The following is a 22333-nucleotide window of genomic DNA, read 5'->3' as shown; positions in this document are numbered from 1 at the left end:
GTCTCCTTGTTATCAGGACATGGGTAACGTTCGGTAATAAAAGCCACTCGGACGGGATGCACTAAACGAACCGGGAACCAGAGCTGCTCTGTCAGGGAGCAGTCATGCCGGGGAAACTTTCCAGGCAAAACTTTCAATTACGAGGCACAGAGCGCAGGAGCGGAAAGGATCCGGAGCAGGGACGGCGAACGGTGCAGGCCGTGACCTTGGGCAGCAAGTTTTGTCCACTCTCCCCCAAGAGTAATAACTGCGTCGTGATTTTGTGCGTCTGCCATTCCTCCCAGAAGCTTTCTGTCTGTCCAGTGTTTTGTTTTAAAACCAGAGGTGCCTGGTCTCCCCAGCATACTAACTGGAGAGATTTTTTTTTTTTAATGTGGTGACTCAGAAGCCCCAAGGACGTTAAAAAAAAAAAAAAGGTGTCGGACGTTGTAAGATCCCAGAATCCAAATTCCTTCCCAATGTCATATGAGCAAAAAAAGGCTTTTCCTCCAGGTGGCTGTTTATATAATTCAAATGTTGTAGATTTGTAGATAAACCAGTCTTAAAGGCCAAAACAAAAATATTCATGCCAAGGCAGTTTAACATGCAAGACCACCCCAGTCAACAGTCAGCTGAAAGTCTGCATAAACAGAAAATATTTAAACTTTCATTTGGTAGAGCTATGAGCTTATTTATTTATGTATCCTTACTTTAGGCCTATGGTTAAGAAATATGTGCACACACTCATTTATTTTTGTTGCATAAGTAGCACACTATTACAGAAACAGGGATTCTCAGGTGAAAGGATGTTGTTGGGTGTTGTCCAGTTGATTTTGACTCTTAGTGACTCCATGCCAAGAATAGATCTGTCGCATACGGTTTTCTTAAAGCAGATTGCCGGGTGTCTCTCCTGCAGAGCGGCTGGGTGTGTTCAAAACGCTGACGATGTACCTACCATAAATTCCTGGGAAGCTTTTTAAAAATACAAATGTCCTCCTATCAGCTTATCACATACGGGAAGAAAGAGCAAGATTCACTGTTAACTTTTAAAACGTTCTCCTGGCTAACTCTGATTCTCAAGTGTATGTAGTAAAAAAAAATTTTTTTTTTTTGTCTGCCAATCACTTTACCTTTCTTTTGGGAACAGAACTTCCCCTCCTTCCCAGGTTCTGCTTTTGCCTCTTCTTTTCTAGACATGCAGTTAGAAAGGAGGTGTCACCGCGCATGGCCTTGCCTACCTAGTCCGCACAATTGGTCAAGAGGAATACACCTGGCTCAAGCTGAACCAATCACAGTGGTTCCTCCCTGTGAAGTGGTCAAGGGGTTGGTGCGTAAATCAAGGTGTGCCAAACAGAGTCCCTTCCTGGTATTTTTATAACAGGATGCTGGGAACAGAAGCCTCCTCTTGTTCTCTTGGTGGCAAAACTGGACTGTTGGCCATCACCGTCTTGCCACGCGCACACACTGTACGTGGTAAAAGAGAATGGAACCAGCGTGCGTTCGGACGTTTTAAGAGTTCCAGAATCTAGGATCCGAGATTCTCCACGCAGTCCCGATTCCTGTGTCCTGAAGCCTGGGTATTCAGTTCTGCTGCTGATTCTGTGAGTTTCTCCGACATCCTCTACTGAAATATACATGTGTATAAATAACAAAATATCCTTTGGAACGCTACCTAGGATACTGTTTTTGGTATTTAGAATATGGTTTTAACTTGCGTTTTTCACAGAACAATCTGCTAGGGCCTTGTACCACATCACCAAAGAACTACATCATCGTTTCTAACAGCTGCGCAATCTTGTTGCTTGAATGAACTCTTTCACGTTTTAGTATTTCCAGTTTTAAATATTACAACTAGGACTGTGATTAACAGTGAATATACAAGCTTGTGCTCCTACTTAATTCTCTTTAGAATGAGAAAGAACTTTCCAGAAGCTTCCAGCAGTCTGGAGCGTCTTTGGCCAGAGTGAGGTCATTGACCATTCTTGATCTGATCACTGGCAAGGGGGAAGGGGCTGACAAAATTGACCTAATCTGAGTTCATTCCTGGAGTTGGGCTGAGTCACTTGTGACTGGGGATAGAACAGAGGGTGGACGGTGAGGGTGGAGTGGGCTGGATCCCTGAACAAAAGGAGGAAGGGGAACTAAGCCCATGACAACAATTTTGAACATTTTATGGTATTTAATACGTAATAAATGCACTAATTTTTGACCCTGACAGCGGTGTATCAGAGTATTGGTTGTTCTACACCCCTGGGAACCAAGGTTATTATAATTCATTTTAACCTTTATCCTCTATTTGATAGATCTGACAATTGTTGATTTTTTTTTAACAGTAGTTTGCAAGAGAATATCTTTAAGATGACTCACAACTCCTTATTTAATGGCATTAAAATAGTCTATTAATAGAATCATAACAAAATGACAGGAAAAATGCTATAATTTGTTCCTGCAAATTCAGTTGCTACCTAAAATTCTAGGTATAGTAACCTGAACTATAAAGGCAAAATCATTTATTAAAACAAATGTTAGACTTTTACATGCTTCACTAGAATCCTATAGAGCCTCAAAAATAAAGATGCAGTGCTTTCACTAAGCAAATAATAAGTTCTACAAGAGTTGTTTTTTAAATGCACAAGGCAGTTATCAATTTTCAGGCTTTGAATTCGTTAGTATTTATTAACTGCTTCCTAATGGCCAGATATTGGATGCTAAGAGTTTAACAAAAGGAATTTGGGTAATTTTGTTTATAGATTAATCTGTTTAAGAGCTGTTTTTAAATATATTCGTGCAACACATATCAAATTAGATCGGCACACAGTACATCTTTGCGTGAAGCTCTTATCACATAGTGAAAAGGCCGCGAGGGGATATGCTTATATTCATCAATGTTTTCTCTACAGTGCTCGACTTATTTTAGTATTTGAGAGTAGATTTTTATCATTTAAAGATCTGACTTGTCTCACTGGAATTTTTGTTGAAGAATCAAATTTTTAGGACTAAAAAGTATCCAGTGTAAAAACTTCTTCCCGCACAGATGACAAAGCATTTGACTAAAGTGAAACGCCACTTCAGCGTTGCGGCCTTAGATGTTTAGGTCCTTGACTTTGTACTGCACACACAATGGATTAAAAAAGACATGGCGTGAACCCGCAAATACTATTGTGTGGTCAAAGCCACCTCTAGGCCAGTTTTTTGAGGTTCAAAATATGCACAGCAGCTTTACAGAGCAGTCTAAAACTTTACATGCTTATGGCAGTAAAAAAACAAAACAAAACAAAAACAGGAAAGAAAATACAATCCACATTGTGGTGGGAAAAATCTATTGAGGTAAAGACAATGAAGCAAGTACCATGCGGTCCCCTGTAGCTCACCTTTTTTTTTTTTTTTAAGAAACTGGAAGCTTTATCAGAAAAATGATGAAGAAAGTAAGTCTAACACACAAACTTAAGTTCACAGAATTAAATCCTTTTTGGACATTTACATGAGTTACTAATCCACAGGAGGCTGGTGCCCCTTGGGTGCAGGCTGGCAGAGTCAACTCACACAAGAGCCATGAAGTCCAGGTGCTACTGCTCACACTGAGCCCAAGGACACTCTGTACACACTGTCGGGCCACACCCTTGGCCACTTCCATCATTTGGGTGAAAGAAAAGTAGGTAGGATCTGACTGTGTTTGGAGGGGTTCTCAGTGAAATGGGACATTGTGTATGAAGCGCCTGACAAACAGAAAGAGCTCCATAAATGTTAGCTTTTTGTAAAAAATTCTGCACGTGCATTGGATGGAATCCAGAAATAACAGTGAAGGCTGTGGTTGCTCCCAACCTGAGAGGCCTGTGCAATTATTTTGTTCAAACTTCAAGGCGATGGGTTGTACTGTTTTAGTCATAGGAAGAAAATAAAGTTGGAGCTAAAGTTTATAATTTTGTCATGTTGACTTTGAACAATTCTGAGCTCACTTTGGAATTAGCAGTCATGGGTAGAGTTCCTGACATTTTTATCAGACTTTCAGACAAAGTGCCAATTCTCCCACAGGCTTTTCATGGAGGTGGGGGGGAAGGGTAGAAGAGGAGGAATAAAACCACTGACCAGAATGAATGGGATGAATGACAACGCCCTGCTGGATAAACATCTTAGGTAAATTCATAACAGAAACAAAAGTACAGACTCTGTGTTCGCATAAACATAAACAATACAACACAGAGGTCTGCAGAGCAGGTAGAAAGCTCCAGTCTTAGAACCGCCACTTCACGGAGACTGCTCCAACAGCTAGAGAGCATTTTCATTTAGGGGTCACTGAACCCCAGGGGAAAAAAAGAAGAATAACGGGTCACAGAAGAAGTTAAGAAAAACTTAATTTGGTTATTATTGGATTTTGTGTCTGTTTGAGAGTCACAGTCAAATGTGAAACTTAGCTGATTTAAAAATTAAGAACAGGATAACACAAAACTTTATTCAGTATGCCCAATTATGGGAATGTTTTAAATTATACTTCAGATCCAGTATGGCCAGGAATGGGCTGGGGAAAGAAATGGAAAAACGAGAAGGGTAAGAAGAGAAACCAGGAAAGGTAGGTAAAGGGAGAGACAGAGATCAACAGAGAGAGCCAAGAAAAAAAACAGACCAACACAGGAGAGACACTTGATGGCATCTTAAGGTTTTTAAAACCTGTTTTATAACACCCTGCCACAAGTCTTCATCTGGGCTGTAGGCTTCAGGAGTAACACTTCTTACTGTTACCCTTTGAAAAAGGCTATTCTTCACAACTCATTACCTTGAAATTCTTACTGGGTCTACTGTTGTCGAATAGAACTTTCTATGGTGATGAAAATGTCCTGTACCTGTGCTGTTCCGTACATAGCCACGTGTGACTATTGAGCACGTGAAATGTAGCCAGTGTAACAAAGGAACTGAATTTTTTGTTTTAATTTCAACTTACTTACAAAGACACATGAAGCTACCTTATCGGACAGCACAAGTCTAAACGGATGTTTATGATGAAAGGAAAATTGGTTTCAAGTGTAATTAATGTGCAGATGAATAGGCACAGAGATCAAACTACACAATGTTTCCTTATAACATACACCTTCTCCTCACTTAGCAACTATCTCGTTATCCGACATTTTGCATTTACGACAATAGTAAGAAATCTACTATCCAACTATTTTGCGCAGTAACATTTCTGGCAGTAACCCTTTCATGACTAGCAGGACATAGTGTGCCCACCTACATTATCTGCCTGTCAGGTTCAGAGGGATATATGTGTCCCACATGATATTTTTGTGGTGTTTTGTTAGACCTCTGTGGTCACATAATGCCTGTTTTCACCTACCAACCAACCTGGTCTTTGGAAGCTAACTAGTACTAGTAATCATACTACTAAACTAGCCTCAGAACAGAATGATCTTGCTTCAGGTGAGCAATTCCTGTCCCAGATAAAGCACTGAATGGCTCTGGATGAACTGGTGTGTGTGTGTGTGTGTGTGTGTGTGTGTGTGTGTGTGTGTGTGTGTGTGTGTGTGTGTGTGTGTGTGTGTGTGTGTGTGTGTGTGTGTGTGTGTGTGTGTGTGTGTGTGTGTGTGTGTGTGTGTGTGTGTGTGTGTGTGTGTGTGTTTACAAACCACCATTGTTACAAAATGAGAACCGTCCTACCTACACTGTCCCTCAAAGGAACACGAGGAGAAATTGCTCTGAAAGCTCTTTGCACGTCTCATAAGCGTGCTGTACTCTGACCACTTGGTTGGTTGCCCTTTGCTCTCCCTAATCCTTTCTTCCATCCTCTCTTGCTTATCTGTCCCAGAGGAAAAAAGCAGCCCTCTTTGAGGGGGTAGAAACAGAAAAGCACTGGTAGGCATTGGGGCAAAAAGATCAGTCAGGTTGAGTGTACTGGTACATCGACTCCTAAATTTTAGGTGCCCTAATTTTTTTTTTTTTTTAGGGAGGCTTTTAAGAAGTGTTCTGCACTTCGCGTTGCCATTCCCCCTAATAAACAGCTATCAACCGGCAGTATGACTACTGTACCAGCGCTGCTCTGCTCCCTATCATCTGATCTCTAAATCTACAGGTTTTATGAATTTCCTTTAAATTTACTCAACCTTACTTCATTCAACAGTAACAAGTTTCCCAGCTAGTGAGTCGCTAATCTTTTTTGTTGTTGGAACAGCTGCACTTTTGGACTTTATGCAATCCTCAGACAGATCTGGACAACGAATGAGTCACCTGCTTATCATACCACAGGCTGCTCCTGCCTGGCTCAGTCACAGCGCATCACCCCATCCAGGTATGCAGTGCTTAGCCAGTAGTAGGTTATCACTGTTTGTTTTACAGATGAATATATTACTGAAGAAAAAAGTAACATGTAAGGGTACGCAGCCTGATACATATAAAGTGTCTACTCTGAGTCTCGAGTCTCAAGACACGTTTAAAAATAACACCTTCATCCTGATTGTTTTCAGACTAGATTAAAAATTTTACAAACGCCTACCCCAGCTAATCTGCCTTGGCTGCAATGACAGAATTCCCCTTTACACCTGCGGCTCAAGCACAATTGCCTCCTGCGGAGTCCATGTCCCAGGAGCCCCGGTAGAGCAGCGGTTGAAGCGCTCGGCTGCTAACCGAAAGGCTGGTGGTTCGGACCCAGCCGCCCGCTCCCCGGGAGAAAGAATCTTCAAAGATTTACAGGCTTGGAAACCTCATGGGGAATTCTACCTGTCCTATAGGTCGCTATGGGTCCGAACTGACTCCACGATATGGGGAATTACTCTGTCCTATAGGTCGCTATGGGTCCGAACTGACTCCACGATATGGGGAATTCTACTCTGTCCTATAGGTCGCTATGGGTCCGAACTGACTCCACGATATGGGGAATTACTCTGTCCTATAGGTCGCTATGGGTCCGAACTGACTCCACGATATGGAGAATTCTACTCTGTCCTATAGATCCCTACGGGTCCGAACTGACTCCACGATATGGTGAATTCTACCTGTCCTATCGCTATGGGTCCCAACTGACTCCACGACAGTGGGTTTCGTTTTGGGTTTGGGGCCACGGGCGCCAGGCCGAGGAGGTGAGAGGCAGCTGCCCTGGCACCCAGCCCCGACGGCGCCTCCCTCGGCTCCCCGCAGCGCTGGGGGCGTCTCCCGCATTCTTGCAGCCCGCGTCACACCAGCCCTCGCCTCCCATCCCCACAGCAAGCCTTCCCGCTTCCGCGTCGGGGGCGGCGAGCTCCGTGACGTCAGAGCGTCCTGACGTCAGGCCGACGCGCCGCGCCGTCGCCCGGGAAACCGGGAACGCCGTGTCGCCCCCGGCGGAGTGGAAGACTAGGTGAGAGACAATGGCTTCCCTCAGCCCCCGGATGACCCCGTCCGTCCGCAGTTCCCGGGCCGAGGCGCGCCGCTCCCGCGGGCAGAGGCCGCAGCGTTGACCCGCGGCGCCGGGCGGGCCTGGGGTCCCGGTCGCCGCCTCAGCCGCGCCCTACTCGGTCTGCGCAAGCCCCCCGGGCGCCCCAGTCCCGGGGAGCGCCCCACTCCCCCCTTCCCCCCAGTCCCGGGAGCGCCCCACTCCCCCCAGCCCCCCCGCTCCCGGAGGGCGCCCCACTCCCCCCAGTCCCGGGGCGCGCCCCACTCACCCCGCTCCCGGAGGGCGCCCCACTCCCCCTAGTCCCCCCCGCTCCCGGGGGGGCGCCCCACTCCCCCCAGGCCCCCCAGTCCCGGGGGGCGCCCCACTCCCCCCAGGCCCCCCGCTCCCGGGGGGCGCCCCACTCCCCCCATGCCCCCCGCTCCCGGGGGGCGCCCCACTCCCCCCAGGCCCCCCAGTCCCGGGGGCGCCCCACTCCCCCTAGTCCCCCCGCTCCCGGGGGTGCCCCACTCCCCCCACTCCCCCCAGCCCCGGGGGCGCCCCACTGCCCCCACTCCCCCCAGCCCCAACTCGCTCCCGCGCCTCCTCCTCCGCGCAGGTCCCCCGGGAGCCGGGGCAGAGGGACAGGCTCCCGGGGCGCCCCCGAGTTTTGCGTCCACTGGAGTTAAGGCCTGGCGCCCCTCGCCCTGACCTGCCCGTGCGGGCGGCTCCGCCAGGGGCAGGGCTGTTTCCGGAAGGGCTGAGTGACCCGGCGTGACCCGGTGTGAGCGGGAAGCGGAAGTGGGCGCCGAGGAGGCTGTGCGGGCGTGACGTCCAGGGCGTCTCGTCAGCGGCGGGTTCGCCGAGGGCCACGGAGCTGCCGCCGCCGGTGGCCGCACGTCGCCCGGGGAGTGAAGCGGCCTGGTTGGGGTAGAGCACCCAGAGGAGTGTAAGGACGCGTCAGACAGGCTTCCTCGCGCCACGGGGAGGGGACCTTCCGTCAGCCCCCGCTCTTGAGAAGCCTAGTCTCTGTGACTCCGTTCTGTATTACTTCAATATGTATTAAAACAAACAAACAAAAACCCCACACACGTCGCAGTTGAGTCAGTTTCGACGCAGGGACCCTACGGGACAGTAGGACTGCCCCGTGAGGAGCCGCTGGTCCCTTGGAACTGCCGACGTTTGGTTAGCAGCTGTAGCTTTCAGCCTCTGTGCCACCAAGGCTCCAGTATGTATGTAAGTCTTTTAAAAGCCGAGACATGTTTTTTCCATGAGGGCTTGGGACCCTTTTCTTTAAAATATAATCAAGGAATACATTGCCTTTGTCTCCTTGTTACCGGGGAGTGAAACGAGGCGCCTCGCTCCGAGCTCTGGCCGCCCTGTCACGCAGATAGGTAGGTAGTTCTCTGGTCAAGGGCAGTTAGCGCGATGGCACCTCTAGTTACCGCTTGAATTTAAGCTGAACTATTAAAGAAGGCACAGCAAACAGTACTGTCAAGTCCTCTTCATGAGGACAAGGTTCCCATTTATCTTAAGAACACGAATGCTATGGATTCTATTGCTTGGCTCTATAACAAGAGTGAGATTTTTTGTTTTTGTAAACTCGTCAACAGATTACCTGTGATGTGCATTGCGGTCTGGTTTAACGCTTATTCAGTAATAAAATTTTCTTTCTGCGTTTGTGGAGAGGGTTTTCTGCGTTGGCAGGTGATTTTATTTTTAATGTTCCCTCGACAATCAGATCCTTCCAGTTTCTCCCTTTGGTGTGGTAAAGCCGCAGAGTTAGAGTAGATTCACAGATAATGCAGGCACTAAATAAAAATAGTTCCAGTGTTGCTTGGTTTATACTGTCACTCAGATGTATGTTCTCAAATAATTCTATGGGTGAAACTTTAGAAGGAGAATTAGTTGATAGTTTTAAGAAAGTTCTACTAGTAGAGATAAGATGGTACCATCTTATTTTATTGATGGTGAGTCCATTTTAAAATGGCAGAAGTTAGAATAATGAGCTTTCTGGACGTTTATCATGTCACTGTGACAATCTGCCAAGCATCCTATTATTGTAATATACCTGGCTGTTTGGGCCTAAGTTGATATAATTAACCCCAGTTTTAACTTTACCAAAATACACACATACATTATTATGTTTTATGTAGGAAAACAGCCCATTAGTTACCTGTTTTAGTCAGCAAATCATTAAAACTAGGGGTGTTAGTACTAACACAGACAATGGAGAATACTCTTTTCTTGCAGTGGTTGCACAGTTTTAAAAATACCACCATTACAGGACTTTTTGCCAACTGCTGTTTCTGTGCCACCTCGTTACGTACGGCAGAGTTTGCCCTCTCTGATAGAGCACTGTGCTTGGGCCAGTCTCTCTTAAAATCCTGCCCTGATCAAATGTCAGGAAGCCTTGCCAAGCTAACTCCCCACCCCATCCCAGAGATAAGGCATCCTCCTTTCCTGAACCCCTTGATTGCTCCCTGTCTGTAACTCATGGCCCTCGGGCCCGCTTCCCTGCTATGGAACTGTACCTGTATCGTATTACTTCACTGCCCCTCACTGTTTAGATGTACATGAACACCCCTCACTCATGAAACTGGACGGTCTGTTTTCTTTCCATGTTTGGGAAGGATTAAAAAACAACAACAAAAACCAAGGTGCTCCTGCATTCATCTTCTGTGGTTTTATGACAATAGGGATAGAGTTTTAATAGAAAATGAAGATCTATTGAAAGTAAAATCTCTGCATTACACTTATATTAACGCCCATCTTAGCTAAGATTGACACTTACTTTCTGATGCTTTGACGACTCTTCTCTTGTTTGTTGTTGTCAGGTGCTGGCAAGTTGGTTCCAACTCATAGCGACCGTGTGTACAAAAGAAGAAACACTGTTTGGTTCTGTGCCGTCCTCACAGTTATTGCTGTGTTTGAGGCTATTGTTGCAGCCACCGTGTCCATCCATCTCACTATCTTTTTTTCACTGACCCTCTACCAGGCATGATGTTTTTCTCCAGGGACTGGTCCCTCCTGATAACATGTCCAAAGTACGTGAGATGAAGTCTCGCTATCCTTGTTTCTAAGGAGTACTCAGGCCGTACTTCTTCCAAAACAGATTTGTTTGTTCTTCTGGCAGTCCATGATATATTCAATATTCTTCGCCAGTACCGTAATTCAAAGGCGTCAGTTCTTTGGTCTTCCTGATGCATTGTCCAGCTTTCGCATACATATGAGGTGATTGAAAATACCAAGACTTGGGTCAGATGTACCTTAGTCCTCTAAGTGACATTTTTGCTTTTAAGTACTTTAAACAAGTCTCTTGGCGATAGATTTGCCCAATGCAATGTGTTGTTTGATTTCTTGACTGCTGCTTCTGTGGCATTGATTGTGGATCCAAGTAAAATGAAATCCTTGAAAATGATCATCTTTTCTCCAGATATCATGATATCATTTATTGGTCCTGTTCTGAGAATTTCAGTTTTCTCTATATTGAGGAGTAATCCATGCTGAAGTCTATATTCTTTGATCTTCATCAGTAAGTGCTTCAAGTCCTCCTCTATTTCAGCAAGCAAGATTGTGTCATCTGCATATTAAACAAACAAAAAAACCCATTGCCATCAAGTCAATACCAACTAATAGCGACCCTATAGGACAGAGTAGCACTGCCCATAGAGTTTCCAAGGAGCACCTGGTGGATTCGAACTGCCAGCCTTTTGGTTAGCAGCTGTGGCTCCTAAGTATTATGCCACCAGGGTTTCCATCGGCACATTACAGGTTGTAAATGAGTCTTCCTCTAATCCTGATGCCACAGTCTTCATACAGTCTGGCTTCTCAGATTATTTGTGCAGCATACAGGTTGAATAGGTACGGTGAAAGGATACAACCCTGATGCACAGCTTTCCTGGCTTTAAATCATGCAATATCTCCTTGTTCTGTTTGGACAACTGCCTCTTGATCTGTGTACAGGTTCCTGATAAGCACAATTAAGTGTTCTGGAATTCCTATGCCTTGCAACATTATCCATAATTTGTTATGATCCACACAGCCGAATGCCTTTGCATAGTTAATAAAACACAGGTAAACATTTTTCTGGTATTCTCTACTTTCATCCAAGATCCATTTGACATCTGCAGTGATATCCCTTGTTCTGCATCCTCTTCTGAATCCAGCTTGAATTTCTGGCAGTTTCCTGTTGATGTAAATGATCTTCAGCAAAATTTTACTTCTGCGTGATATTAATGACATTGATAATTTCCACATTTGGTTGGGTCACCTTTCTTCGGAATGACACAAATATGAATTTCTTCGGTAGGTTGGCCAGGTAGCTATCTTCCAAACTTCTTGGCATAGACAAGTGAGCACTACCTGTGTTGCATTCGTTTGTTGAAACATCTCAATTGGTATTCTGTTGATTCCTGGAGTCTTGTTTTTCACTGTGCAGCTTAGACTTCTTCCTTCAATACCATCAGTTCTTGATCACATGCTACCTGCTGAAATGGTTGAAGATTGACCAGTTCTTTTTGGCGCAGTGACTTTGTGTATTCCTTCTATCTGGTTTTGATTTTTCCTGTGTCGTTTAATATTTTGCCCATAGAATCCTTCAGTATTGCAACTCTGAGGCTTGAATTTTTTCTTCAGTTTTTCTCAGCTTGAGAAATGCCGAGCGTGTTCTTCCCTTTGGCTTTCTATCTCCAGGTTTTCGCACATGTCATTATGATACTTTGTCTTCTCCAGCTGCCCTCTGAAATCTTCTGTTCAGCTGTTTTACTTCATCATTTTTTTCTTTGCTTTAGGGACTCGATGTACAAGTGCAAGTTTCAGAGTCTTTTCTGACATCCATTTTGGTCTTTTCTTTCTTTCCTGTGTTTTTAATGACCCTTTACTTTCTTTGTGTATGATGTCATCCCACAACCCATCTGGTCTTTGGTCGTTAGTGTTTAATGCATCAAATCTGTACTTGAGATGGTCTCTAAATTCAGGTGGAATATACTCAAGGTCATAGTTTGGCTCTTGTGGACTTGTTTTAGTTTTCTTCAACTTCAACTTGAACTTGCACATGAGCAATTGATGGTCTGTTCCGCAGTCAGCTGCTGGCCATGTTCTGACTAATGCTATTGAGCTTCTCCATCGTCTCTTTCCACAGATGTAGTCGATTTGATCCTGTGTATTCCATCTGGCGAGGTCCATGTAGTTGAGTTTATGTTATTGAAAAAAACGTATTTGCAATGAATAGGTTGTTGGTCAAGCAAAACTCTGTCATGTGATCCCGATGTCGTTTCCAACACCAAGACCATATTTTCCAACTACCAACCCTTCTTTGTTTCCAACTTTCACATTCCGATCACCAGTAATTATCAATGCATCTTGATTGTATGTTTGATCAATTTCATACTGCAGAAATTGGTAAAAATCTTCAGTTTCTTCATTTTTGGCATTCATGGTTGGTATGTAAATTTGACTTCCTCGTAGGCATGGATGTTATCCCATCACTGACAGCGTGAAGCTTCAGGATAGATCTTGAAATGATCTGACAGCAAATGTGACACCATTCCTCTTCAGTCGTTCAGTCCCGGCACAGTAGGCCGTATGATTGTCCGATTCAGAATAGTCAATACCAGTTCATTTCAGCTCACTAATGCCCAGCGATCGGTGTTTATGCGCACCATTTCATTTTTGATGACTTCCAGTTTTCCTAGATTCATACTTCGTACATTCCACGGTCCTATTATTAATGGATGTTGGCAGCTGTTGTCATTTTGAGTCACGCCACATCAGGAAATGAAGCATGACTCTATCCACATCATTAAGGTTGACTCTAGTTTGAAGAGGCAGCTCTTCCCCAGTCGTATTTTGAGTGCCTTCCAACCCGAGGGGCTAACCTGCCAGCACTATATCAGACAGTGTTTCGCTGCTATTCATCAGGCTTTCACTGGCTGGTTTTTTAAGAAGTGGATTGCCAGGCCCTTCTTCCTAGTCTGTCCTAGTCTGAAAGCTGTGCTGAAACCTGTCCACCATGGGTGACTCTGCTGGTATTTGAAATACTGGTACCATAGCTTCCAGCTTCACAGCAGCATACAAACCACCACAGTACAACAAACTGACGGATGAGTGGCGGTCGCCTGTTCAGTACCTGCATGTCATATTTAATCTGGTTAGTTTAAATGTTTTTTTTTGCACTTCATCATTTCAACCAGATTCATGCCACAACTGTTTTTCTTATCATCAGCTGAGTTAAAATGCTAGATTTAGTTTTTTTCTAACAACATTTGGGGGGGGGGGACTTTTTGCACTGAAATAAATGAGTCTATTTAAAATGTGAAAGTGATTCTTATTGTATATTTGCAAAACAAAAAATGAGTGGTAAGCGCCAAGGAAATTCCTACTGGATGATGCGTTTTAAAGAAAGAAAATCTCAGTGGTAACTCAGCAGTCAGTCTCCCTGGTTCTGCCCTGTCCTGTGGCCCTCCTGGCTAACTGAGAAGCCCCCAGCTGTACCTTCTGACTCAATGCTGGTGAAACATCTGTTGGAGCAGTTACCACCGATTCATCCCACATGCTCCCAAGAACTGACAAATGATCTCTTAATTTGAATTTTCCTCTCATTAATTAAATTCTGACTCTTGCCATCAATGTTTTTAGATTATTTTACGTCAGAGCTCTCAGTAAATTTTGGGAAACTATGGATCGTCACGTTCCCATGCATGCTCTACCTGAGGAGATCCAAAAGGTATGACGTCATACTGTGCTATTAGGGTGTAACATCTGGTATACCTTAGCAGCTAGAGAATTCTAAAACCTAGGAGAATGAGTTCAGAGGTTTCAAGATTATTTCAGTCCTGGGATCTGTAATGAATTGGTGGAGGTGGGAAGAAATAGTCATAATGGGCAGGATCGTAGAATTCATTTCAGTCAAAACTGTTTGTTCCTGTGAAAGAAGACAGGTACATAATTCCAGCCCAGTAGTAGTTGTCCAGATGTTGGCAGAGCCCTTGTGAAAAGAAGGCTCCAGGAATGTCCATATTTGTAACTTTTTATGATGCTAGATTTTTAGGTTTCTCCACATGAGGGTCTATTTCAGTTTCACCTGTGTTAATTCTCACCATCGACTATGTGCCAAAGAAGACCTGGTGGTGCATTAGTTAAGTGCTCAGCTACTAACTGAAGAGAGGTCGGCAGTTCGAATCTACCAGCCGCTCTGCAGGAGAAAGATGTGGCAGTCTGCCTCTGTAAGGATCTGCAGCCTTGGAAACCTTGTGGGGCAGTTCCATCCTGTCCTGCAGGTTTCTGTGAGTCGGAATCGACTTGACAGGAGTGGGTTTGATTTTTTTTTTTTTTGGTTTACCGTGTGCCAGGCACAGTTTGAAGACCTTTCATACGTTATCAGGAAACCCTGGTGACGTAGTGGTTAAGTGCTATGGCTCCTCACCAAAAGGTCTGCAGTTTGAATCCACCAGGTGCTCCCTGGAAACTCTATGGGTGGTTCTACGCTGTCCTGTAGGGTCGCTGTGAGTCAGAATTGACTTGATGGCAACGGGTTTTTTGGTTTTTTTTTTTTAAATACGTTATCAACTGATGTATTCTGGTTAGTCAACAGTTCTCCACGTTTATTTACTACTGTCTTTTTGCCAGTTCACATCTGCCCTCAGGCAAAAACATTTCTCCCAGCTTTAGTGTGACAGTCCATCTGTTTTTAAAGTATAACTAAAAAAAAATACCTCTTTGGAAATGATTGGCTTAAATTGTGAGTTAAAACCTTAAACCTTAGGTATCATTACTCATTCAGTTTTTTTCAGTAAATCTACAGCCAACTCTTAATTAACCACCAACCCATTACCTTTTAATTAAAAATCGCAGTCAGCTCTCAGGTACGCTTTTATTCTCTGTGCCTGTTGCTTTGATCTGCCTGCTAGCAGTGATAACGCCATTGATTTAGCCTGATGGTTACTGTTAGTGCCTGTCCTTCCGATTTATGTAAACTGCAGCCTAGCAGGAACTGGACAGGAAGTCCAGTTACAGAAAAGAACTTGTAAACCATTGCATCCAAATTGCTTCAGCTTTTCAGTTAGGCCATAAGATAATAAGCACAGAGAGAGCTCAGTTATGCTTGTGCTCAGCAGAGAAAAGATGCCGACTGTGTTTGAAGACATGAACTGTCCTTCCTTTCTCCCTCACCTGAGTGTCTCCTGCTTACTAGGCTAGGCGTGGTAGAGTTTAAAAGAAACAAAACCTACCAGCAACAATACTGGCACTTCAGATACTAATCATCTCACAGGAGAAGGATATATAATCACATAAGAAAATAACTATAAGGCAGTGTTTGGTTTTAGTGCCATGTAAGTTGTATAGATCGTGTCTGCTGAGAGAACAGAGAAGGTGGGGAGAGGAACCCCAGAGTACTGGGATGGTCAAGGGGTGCTCCGCACAGGTGGAACTAGAGTTGACCTTAGAAGGCTGAGTGTTCCATAGACACACAGGGGATAGGGTGCCCTAGGCCAAGACAACAGAAGCTTCGCAGTGGGAATAAGCCGGTCACGTTAGAGGATGTTTAACAAATTAGAATGTTTTGAATACATAAAAAAAATTATTTTGATAAGATTTTTATGAGTGTCTTCCTCCTGCTCACAGTTCTTTTTAAGTAAATTGTTTAAAAAATGCAAAAAAACCCAAGCATTTTATAAATCTACAGTTGTATCTCAAAGCAGGAATGGCAGCTGTCCAGATGGTGCAGGAGAAGTAGGGACACGAGGGGAAGCTGAGCAGACCAAGGCCTGGGACACGTATTCTGGTCGTAACCCTTGTCCTACTGAGCATCTAGGACGTAAAGATCGTGGAGCTCTGTCTTCTGTACTTGTTAAAACTTACCTCCTGATCCCAGATTTTCAGTATTCCAGACCTTTTTGTACAAGTATTTACTGAGTGCCTGTTATGTGCCAAACACTGGCCTGGTTGCCTGATCATAAAGCAACCAAATGTGTACGTGCATCCCTAAGTCTGTGAAAGCACAGTCTTTAAGAAGGAGTCAGCTGTTTGTTTTCCCATAGCTTCTTACCTGTGCTTGATTTATCTAGTTTGTCTGAAGTTTAACTTACTTAATTGCCTGGTGATTATCAGGCAGTCACTGGATACTGAATGGACGAGTGTATCTCTTTATTCAGCTTGCATATGTCGTTCTCTATAGAATCACGTTAGATAGGTAGCTTGTAGTGATAACAGGAAGAGTTGAGATTAGAACCACTTTATTTTTAAGATGAAAAGAAAGATCTTTTTCATAATGGCTTGGAAACTGTACTCCATTTCTTAAAGAAGGATTTGAGATGGTCAGACTGGTGTATAGTGATGAAGAGGTCTTTCAAAGGTTTCTTTTTTCTTGTTCTTCTGTTAACTTTTCGTGTTGGTTTTGCATGCTCATTTCTCTTACTTAGGAAGCCCCTGCTGTGTTTTATTTATTCATTTGTTTCTCTGTAGATAGGCGAGGAGATTAGTATAGAATTAAGGGAAGAGAAGGTGATGCGAACCTTTCTTATTTACTTTTGCTATATGGTATGGAAATAGGATGGTTGCTAAACGAGAGTGTGAAAATGCCTGTCCTCTACTATTTTTTTTTTTCTACTATTAAGAGCAAGATGAGCCGTAGTAGTAAAAGGGGAGTGGCAAGAACGCAGTACAGATGGTGGAGGAGTTGGCCACTAAAGAGAAGGGGTGGAGACTGAGGAGAGAACCTCCTGTAGAGAACCCACCGCCTGATTAGAATGCTGAGGTTGTTAAAGCTTCTCCCGGCCTTGCCTTCTCCGGGAACCTTAGGGAGGAAGGAATAAGTTCATCTTCTCACTCCCATTCCTTGGTGTTTTTGCTTTTCGTCTAATTTCTGACTGAGCATAGAGTAGAATTCCAACAAAATTCCATCTTCCTAAGTGGCAAAAAATGTAATACAGGCCTGTCTTAGTTACCTAGTGCTGCCGTAACAGAAATACCACAAGTGGATGGCTTTAACAAAGAGAAATTTATTCTCTCACAGCCTAGGAGGCCAGAAGTCTGAAATCGGGGCACCAGCTCCAGGGGAAGGCTTTCTCTTTTTGTCGGCTCTGGGGGAAGCTCCCTGGTTGAAGAGCTTCTCAGCGCAGGGACCCCAAGTCCAAAGGATGCGCTATTCTCCTTGCTCTTGTTTCTTGGTGGTGTGAGGTCCGCCTGACTCTGTGCTCGCTCTTCCTATTATATCTTGGAAGAGATTGACCTAAGACACAGCCTAATCCTGTAGATTGTGCCCTGCCTCATGAACATAACTGCCTCTAATCCTGTCTCATTAACATCATAGAGGTAAGTTTTACAACGCCATCAGATGACAAAATGGTGGACAATCACACAATACTGGGAATCATGGCCTAGCCAAGTTTGACACACATATTTTGGGGGACACAGTTCAATCCACGACAAGGCCCATGGGCTGGACAGCAAGACCACGCTTGTCACCTTATCTACTGTTTGACTCTACAGTTTACTTCTGTGTGTACTTAGACCCTATCCCTAAATCTGCTCTGTGGCTAGGCCTGAGCTGGCTCCTACCTAACCAGCACTGCTGTTGGAATTTTCACCCAGCATTCCCAAAGCAGAATGCACGTGAATTATAGTACACTTCAGTGTTTAAGATCTTATTGCCACAGCAGTAAAACTGAAGCATCATTTATAGATCTGCAAAGTAGTAATTCTGTCTCTCTTTTCCTCAGGTATGTCAATCCATTTGAGAGACGTACAGACCCCTCTTTGTATAAGAAAGCAGTGAACAGCCTTCCCTTTGCTGTGTCTACTAGAGGACATGTGCAGAACGCAAAACAACAGTAACACACTAGTGGAAAAATTAGTTATTTTGCAAAAGCCCAACTGACCTCTTGTTTTTTAAAAAGTGACAAAATGAATACTTGTAATAGAATTTTAGCTCTAGGAGGTCTTTATTCCCCAGGACACAAAGTAAAATAAAGAGACTGAAGTTGTTTATTTTGCAAATCAGAAGTGGCAGGGCAAGAGCTGAAGAGCACACTGTTCCTTTTGGGATAACAGTCCCTTTCCCCAGCAGTAACAGCTCATTTTGGCCTGTTTCAGTGAAGTGATTTTAGTACTTTGGAACTTTGAAGTTTATTCAGAATAACAGGTTTATATTTCCAAGCACAGATTGTCATTGCCAGAAAAAAATAAACTTAATTTTCCAGGTCATTTTGGGCCACTGTGGCTGGGGTCAGATTTTGCATTGAGTTAAAGCAGAGGAAAAGGGAAAAGAAAATGGCCATAGAAATGTGAGAGCTAACCCTCTCCCCCGGGAAAGTAGGGATATGAGTGTGTCTGCATGTAGGAGGGTGTGTGGTGTGTTATTTAGCAATTGCAGTTTTAAAACCTAATAAAAGAAATAGGGAGCCATGTGATTTTTGGAGAGACCATTCACTTAAGATTGTGATCCAAGGTAGTTTATTAGGAAAGACAGTTCTTTCAAAATATTACTATGAGTCATGAAAAATCTGCATTTGTCAATGTGTAGTTAAAAAGGCTTTTGCTGGCTGGCCATAGAGGGTCACAGAGTCTACTAAGATGAGGTTTCCTGGTGGAAAAACAGGTATTGGAGGAGATATAATTTAGAAGCATATTTAAATAGCCATAGGTATGTCATGTATAATGAATTCAGCATTTCTTGAAATTGCTCAATAAAATATTTTTTTTTATTTTCTTATTATACTTTAGGTGAAGGTTTAGCTTCTCATTAAATAATTAGTATACATATTGTTTTGTGACATTGGTTACCAACCCCACAACTTGTCAGCGTTCTCCCTTCTGGACCTTGAGTACCCTATTACCAGCTTTCTTGTTCCTTCCTGCCTTCTAGTCCTTGTCCCTGGGCTGCTGTGCCCCTTTAGTCTCATTTTGTTTTATGGGCCTGTGTAAACTTTGGCTGCAGGGTGAACCTCAGGAGTGACTTCATTACTGGGCTAAAAGAGTGTCCAGGGGCTATACTCTTGGGGTTTCTCCAGTCTCTGTCAGGCCAGTAAGTCTAGTCTTTTTTTTTAAGAGTTAGAATTTTGATCTACATTTTCCTCCACCTCTGTCTAGGACCCTCCATTGTGATCCCTATCAGAGCAGTCGGTGGTAGCTGGGTACCGTCTGGTTGTGCTAGACTCAATCTCGTGGAGGCTGTGGTAGTTGTGGTCCATTAGTCCTTTGGACTAATCTTTCTCTTGTGTCTTTGGTTTTTTTCTTTCTCCCTTGCTCCCGGCAGGATGAGACCAATGGAGCATCTTAGATGGCCGCCCACAAGCCTTTAAGACCCTAGACACTACTCACCAAAGTAGAATGTAGAATATTTTTTTTTATAAACTATGTTATGGAAAAAAAAAAAAAAAAATTTTTTTTTTATGGCAGCTGAGCTAGATGTTCCCCAAGACCATGGTCCCCACAGCCCTCAGCCCAGTAATTTGGTCCCTCAGGGAGTTTGGATGTGTCTATGGAACTTCCATGACCTTGCCTTGGACAAGTTGTGTTGGCTTCCCCAGTATTGTGTACTGTCTTACCCTTCACCAAAGTAACCACTTATCTGTTGTCTTCAATAAAATGTCTTTATGAATCAATGCTTGGTATTTCAGTCCTACATTATTTTTACTTTTATTGTTTTTTTAAAAATTTTATTTTTAGATATTGTAGATTCATATGCAGTTGTAAGAAATTACACCAAGAGATCCCATGTACCCTTTCCCCAGCTTCCTCCAGTGGTAACATCTGGCAAAACTCTAGTATAGTGTCAGAACCTGGATATTAGCATTGATACAGTCAAGTTACATAACAGTTCCATTACAACAAGGATTCCCCCCACATCGCCCATTTATAGGCATGCCCACCTCCCCCACCCCCAATCCATGACCTCTAATCAAACCAAGCCAAACCCGTTGCTGTCGGAGTGATTCTGATTCATAGCGACCCTATAGGACAGACCATTAATCTGGTCTCCATTTCAATAATTTTCTCATTTCATATATTTTCCATACTAAATGGAAACATATAGTAAGTATGTAGCCTTTTTGGATTCGTTTTTTTACTCAGCATAATTTTCTGGAGATTCATCCAGGTTGCTGGCTGTACCAATAGTCCATTCTTTTTTATTGCCGAGTAATACTTCATGGTATGAATGTACCACAGTTTGCTTAACCATTTAATGTTTGAAAGACTTCTGGGCTTTTCCAGGTTTTTGCTATTACAAACAAAGCTGCTGTGAACGTTTGTGGACCCTGGGATAAATGCCCAGGAATGCAGTTGCTGGGTCACATGTTTTTGTTTTCAATACGCTGCCGAACTCTCTTCCTGAGTAGCTGTACCATTTTATGTTCCCACCGACCCTGTATGAATGATTTTTTCCGCATTCTCACCAGCATTTGATGATGTCGCTACTTTTTATTTTAGCTGTTCTGATAGATGTGAAGCAATATCTCCTTGTGGTTTGAATTTGGATTTCCCTAATGGCTAATGGGAAACCCCGGTGGTGTAGTGATGAAGAACTATGGCTGCTAATCAAAAGGTCCCCGTTTGAATCTACCAGGTGCTCCTTGGAACCTGTATGGGGCAGTTCTACTCTGTCCTATAGGGTTGCTTCGAGTCAGAATCGACTGGATGGCAACAAGTTTGATTTTTTTTGGTCTAATGGCTAATGATGTTGAATATTTTTTCATGTGCTTATTTTGCCATCTGTATTCTTTTAGGTGAAATGACTCTTCATGTCTTTTACCCATGTTCTAATTGGATTTTTTTTTTTCCCTGTTGGATTTTGAGCCTTCTTTATAAAATCTGGATACTAGTTGTTGGTGAAAGATGTGGTTTTTAAAAAATCTTCCCGTTTGTAGCTTGCTTTTTATCCTCTTCCCAGGGATATTTTGCAGGGCAGAAATTTTAGTTTTGATGAAATCTAGCTTATCAATATTTCCACTTGTGAATTATGCTTTTGATATTGGAAATTCTTTACCTAGTTTAAATCCCAAAGATTTTCTCCTGAGTTGTCTTTCTGTAAGCATATTTTTACATTTTACATTTGAGTCCATGATATATCTTCAGTTAATTTTTGTATAAGGTGTGAGGTTTAGATTGAAGTTCTTTTTTTCTTTTTGCCTATGGATGCTCATCTGCTCTAGTAGCATTTATTGAAAAGTCTATCTTTCCTTCACTAAATTGCTTTTGCACTTTTGTCAAAAATCAATTGGGCGTATTTATACAAGTCTGTTTCTGGGTTTTCTATAATGTTCCTTTGGTCTATGTATCTGTCCTTTCACTAGTACCACATAGTCTTGTTTACTGTAGCTATGTAGTATGTTTTGTGTAAAAACGGCTTGGGGCAGTGTCTGACCTCCTCCAGCCCCACAAGGGGAAAGGAGAACCAAGATCAACAGCACAAGGCTGACTCCCATGAGGTGGAAGCCAGACAAGCCGCCTCTCTCCACCACCTTTACTAATTCTGACGCCAACCATCCCTCGCACAGCAGAGCACTCTCTACTTCTTTGCTGGGTTCAATAATTCATTGCAGTGGCCACAGAGAACTCACAGACCATACTCATGATTATGGGGTTTGTTAGGGAAGTAACAGTTACAATTCAGGCTCAGGAACACTCAGGATGCAGTTCTGCCATCAGGACAGCCTGTGCCCAGCTGTGCTCGCAGGCACACCTCTCCCTGGCCCTCGGCCTCGGCCCAAAGGCACTCAGCTTTCTCCATGGGCGGGGAAGCCCACCAGGCCATCTCCCAGCTGTGCTCGAAGGCACACCTCTCCCTGGCCCTGGGCCTCAGCCCAAAGGCACTCAGCTTTCTCTCTCCGTGGGCCGGGAAGCCCACCACGCCATCTCCCAGCTGTGCTTGCGGGCACACCTCTCCCTGGCCCTGAGCCTCGGCCCAAAGACACTAAGCTTTCTCTCTCTGTGGGCCGGGAAGTCCACCACCCCATCTCCCTGCTGCTAGGTCTCTGCTGCTGGACCTCTCCTGCTCCTCTCTCCTTCCTTGGTGGTGGT

General features: G+C 43.9%; 1 protein-coding gene across 5 annotated transcripts in view; it reads left to right on the top strand.

Annotated features, from left to right (window-relative positions):
* The first annotated feature begins 7159 nt into the window (after positions 1–7159).
* The window catches only part of LEKR1 (leucine, glutamate and lysine rich 1), a 178071-nt gene continuing 162897 nt past the window's right edge, over positions 7160–22333 (top strand). Inside the window, exons 1-2 of one of the 5 annotated variants that reach the window (XM_049867246.1) lie at positions 7254–7300; positions 13952–14039. In XM_049867246.1, coding sequence (XP_049723203.1) covers positions 13992–14039 — 48 coding nt within the window. In that variant the 5' untranslated portion in view covers positions 7254–7300; positions 13952–13991. Of the gene's footprint in view, positions 7301–7916; positions 8707–13951; positions 14040–22333 lie in introns of those variants that run through there. The other 4 variants (XM_049867245.1, XM_049867247.1, XM_049867249.1 and 1 more) reach the window with 4 other exon arrangements.

The sequence above is a fragment of the Elephas maximus genome, chromosome 23 (assembly GCF_024166365.1).
Source record: "Elephas maximus indicus isolate mEleMax1 chromosome 23, mEleMax1 primary haplotype, whole genome shotgun sequence".
In the NCBI taxonomy this organism is placed as follows: domain Eukaryota; kingdom Metazoa; phylum Chordata; class Mammalia; order Proboscidea; family Elephantidae; genus Elephas; species Elephas maximus.
The sequence above is the reverse complement of the archived record's forward strand: the minus strand, read 5'-3'. Positions and strand labels throughout refer to the sequence as shown.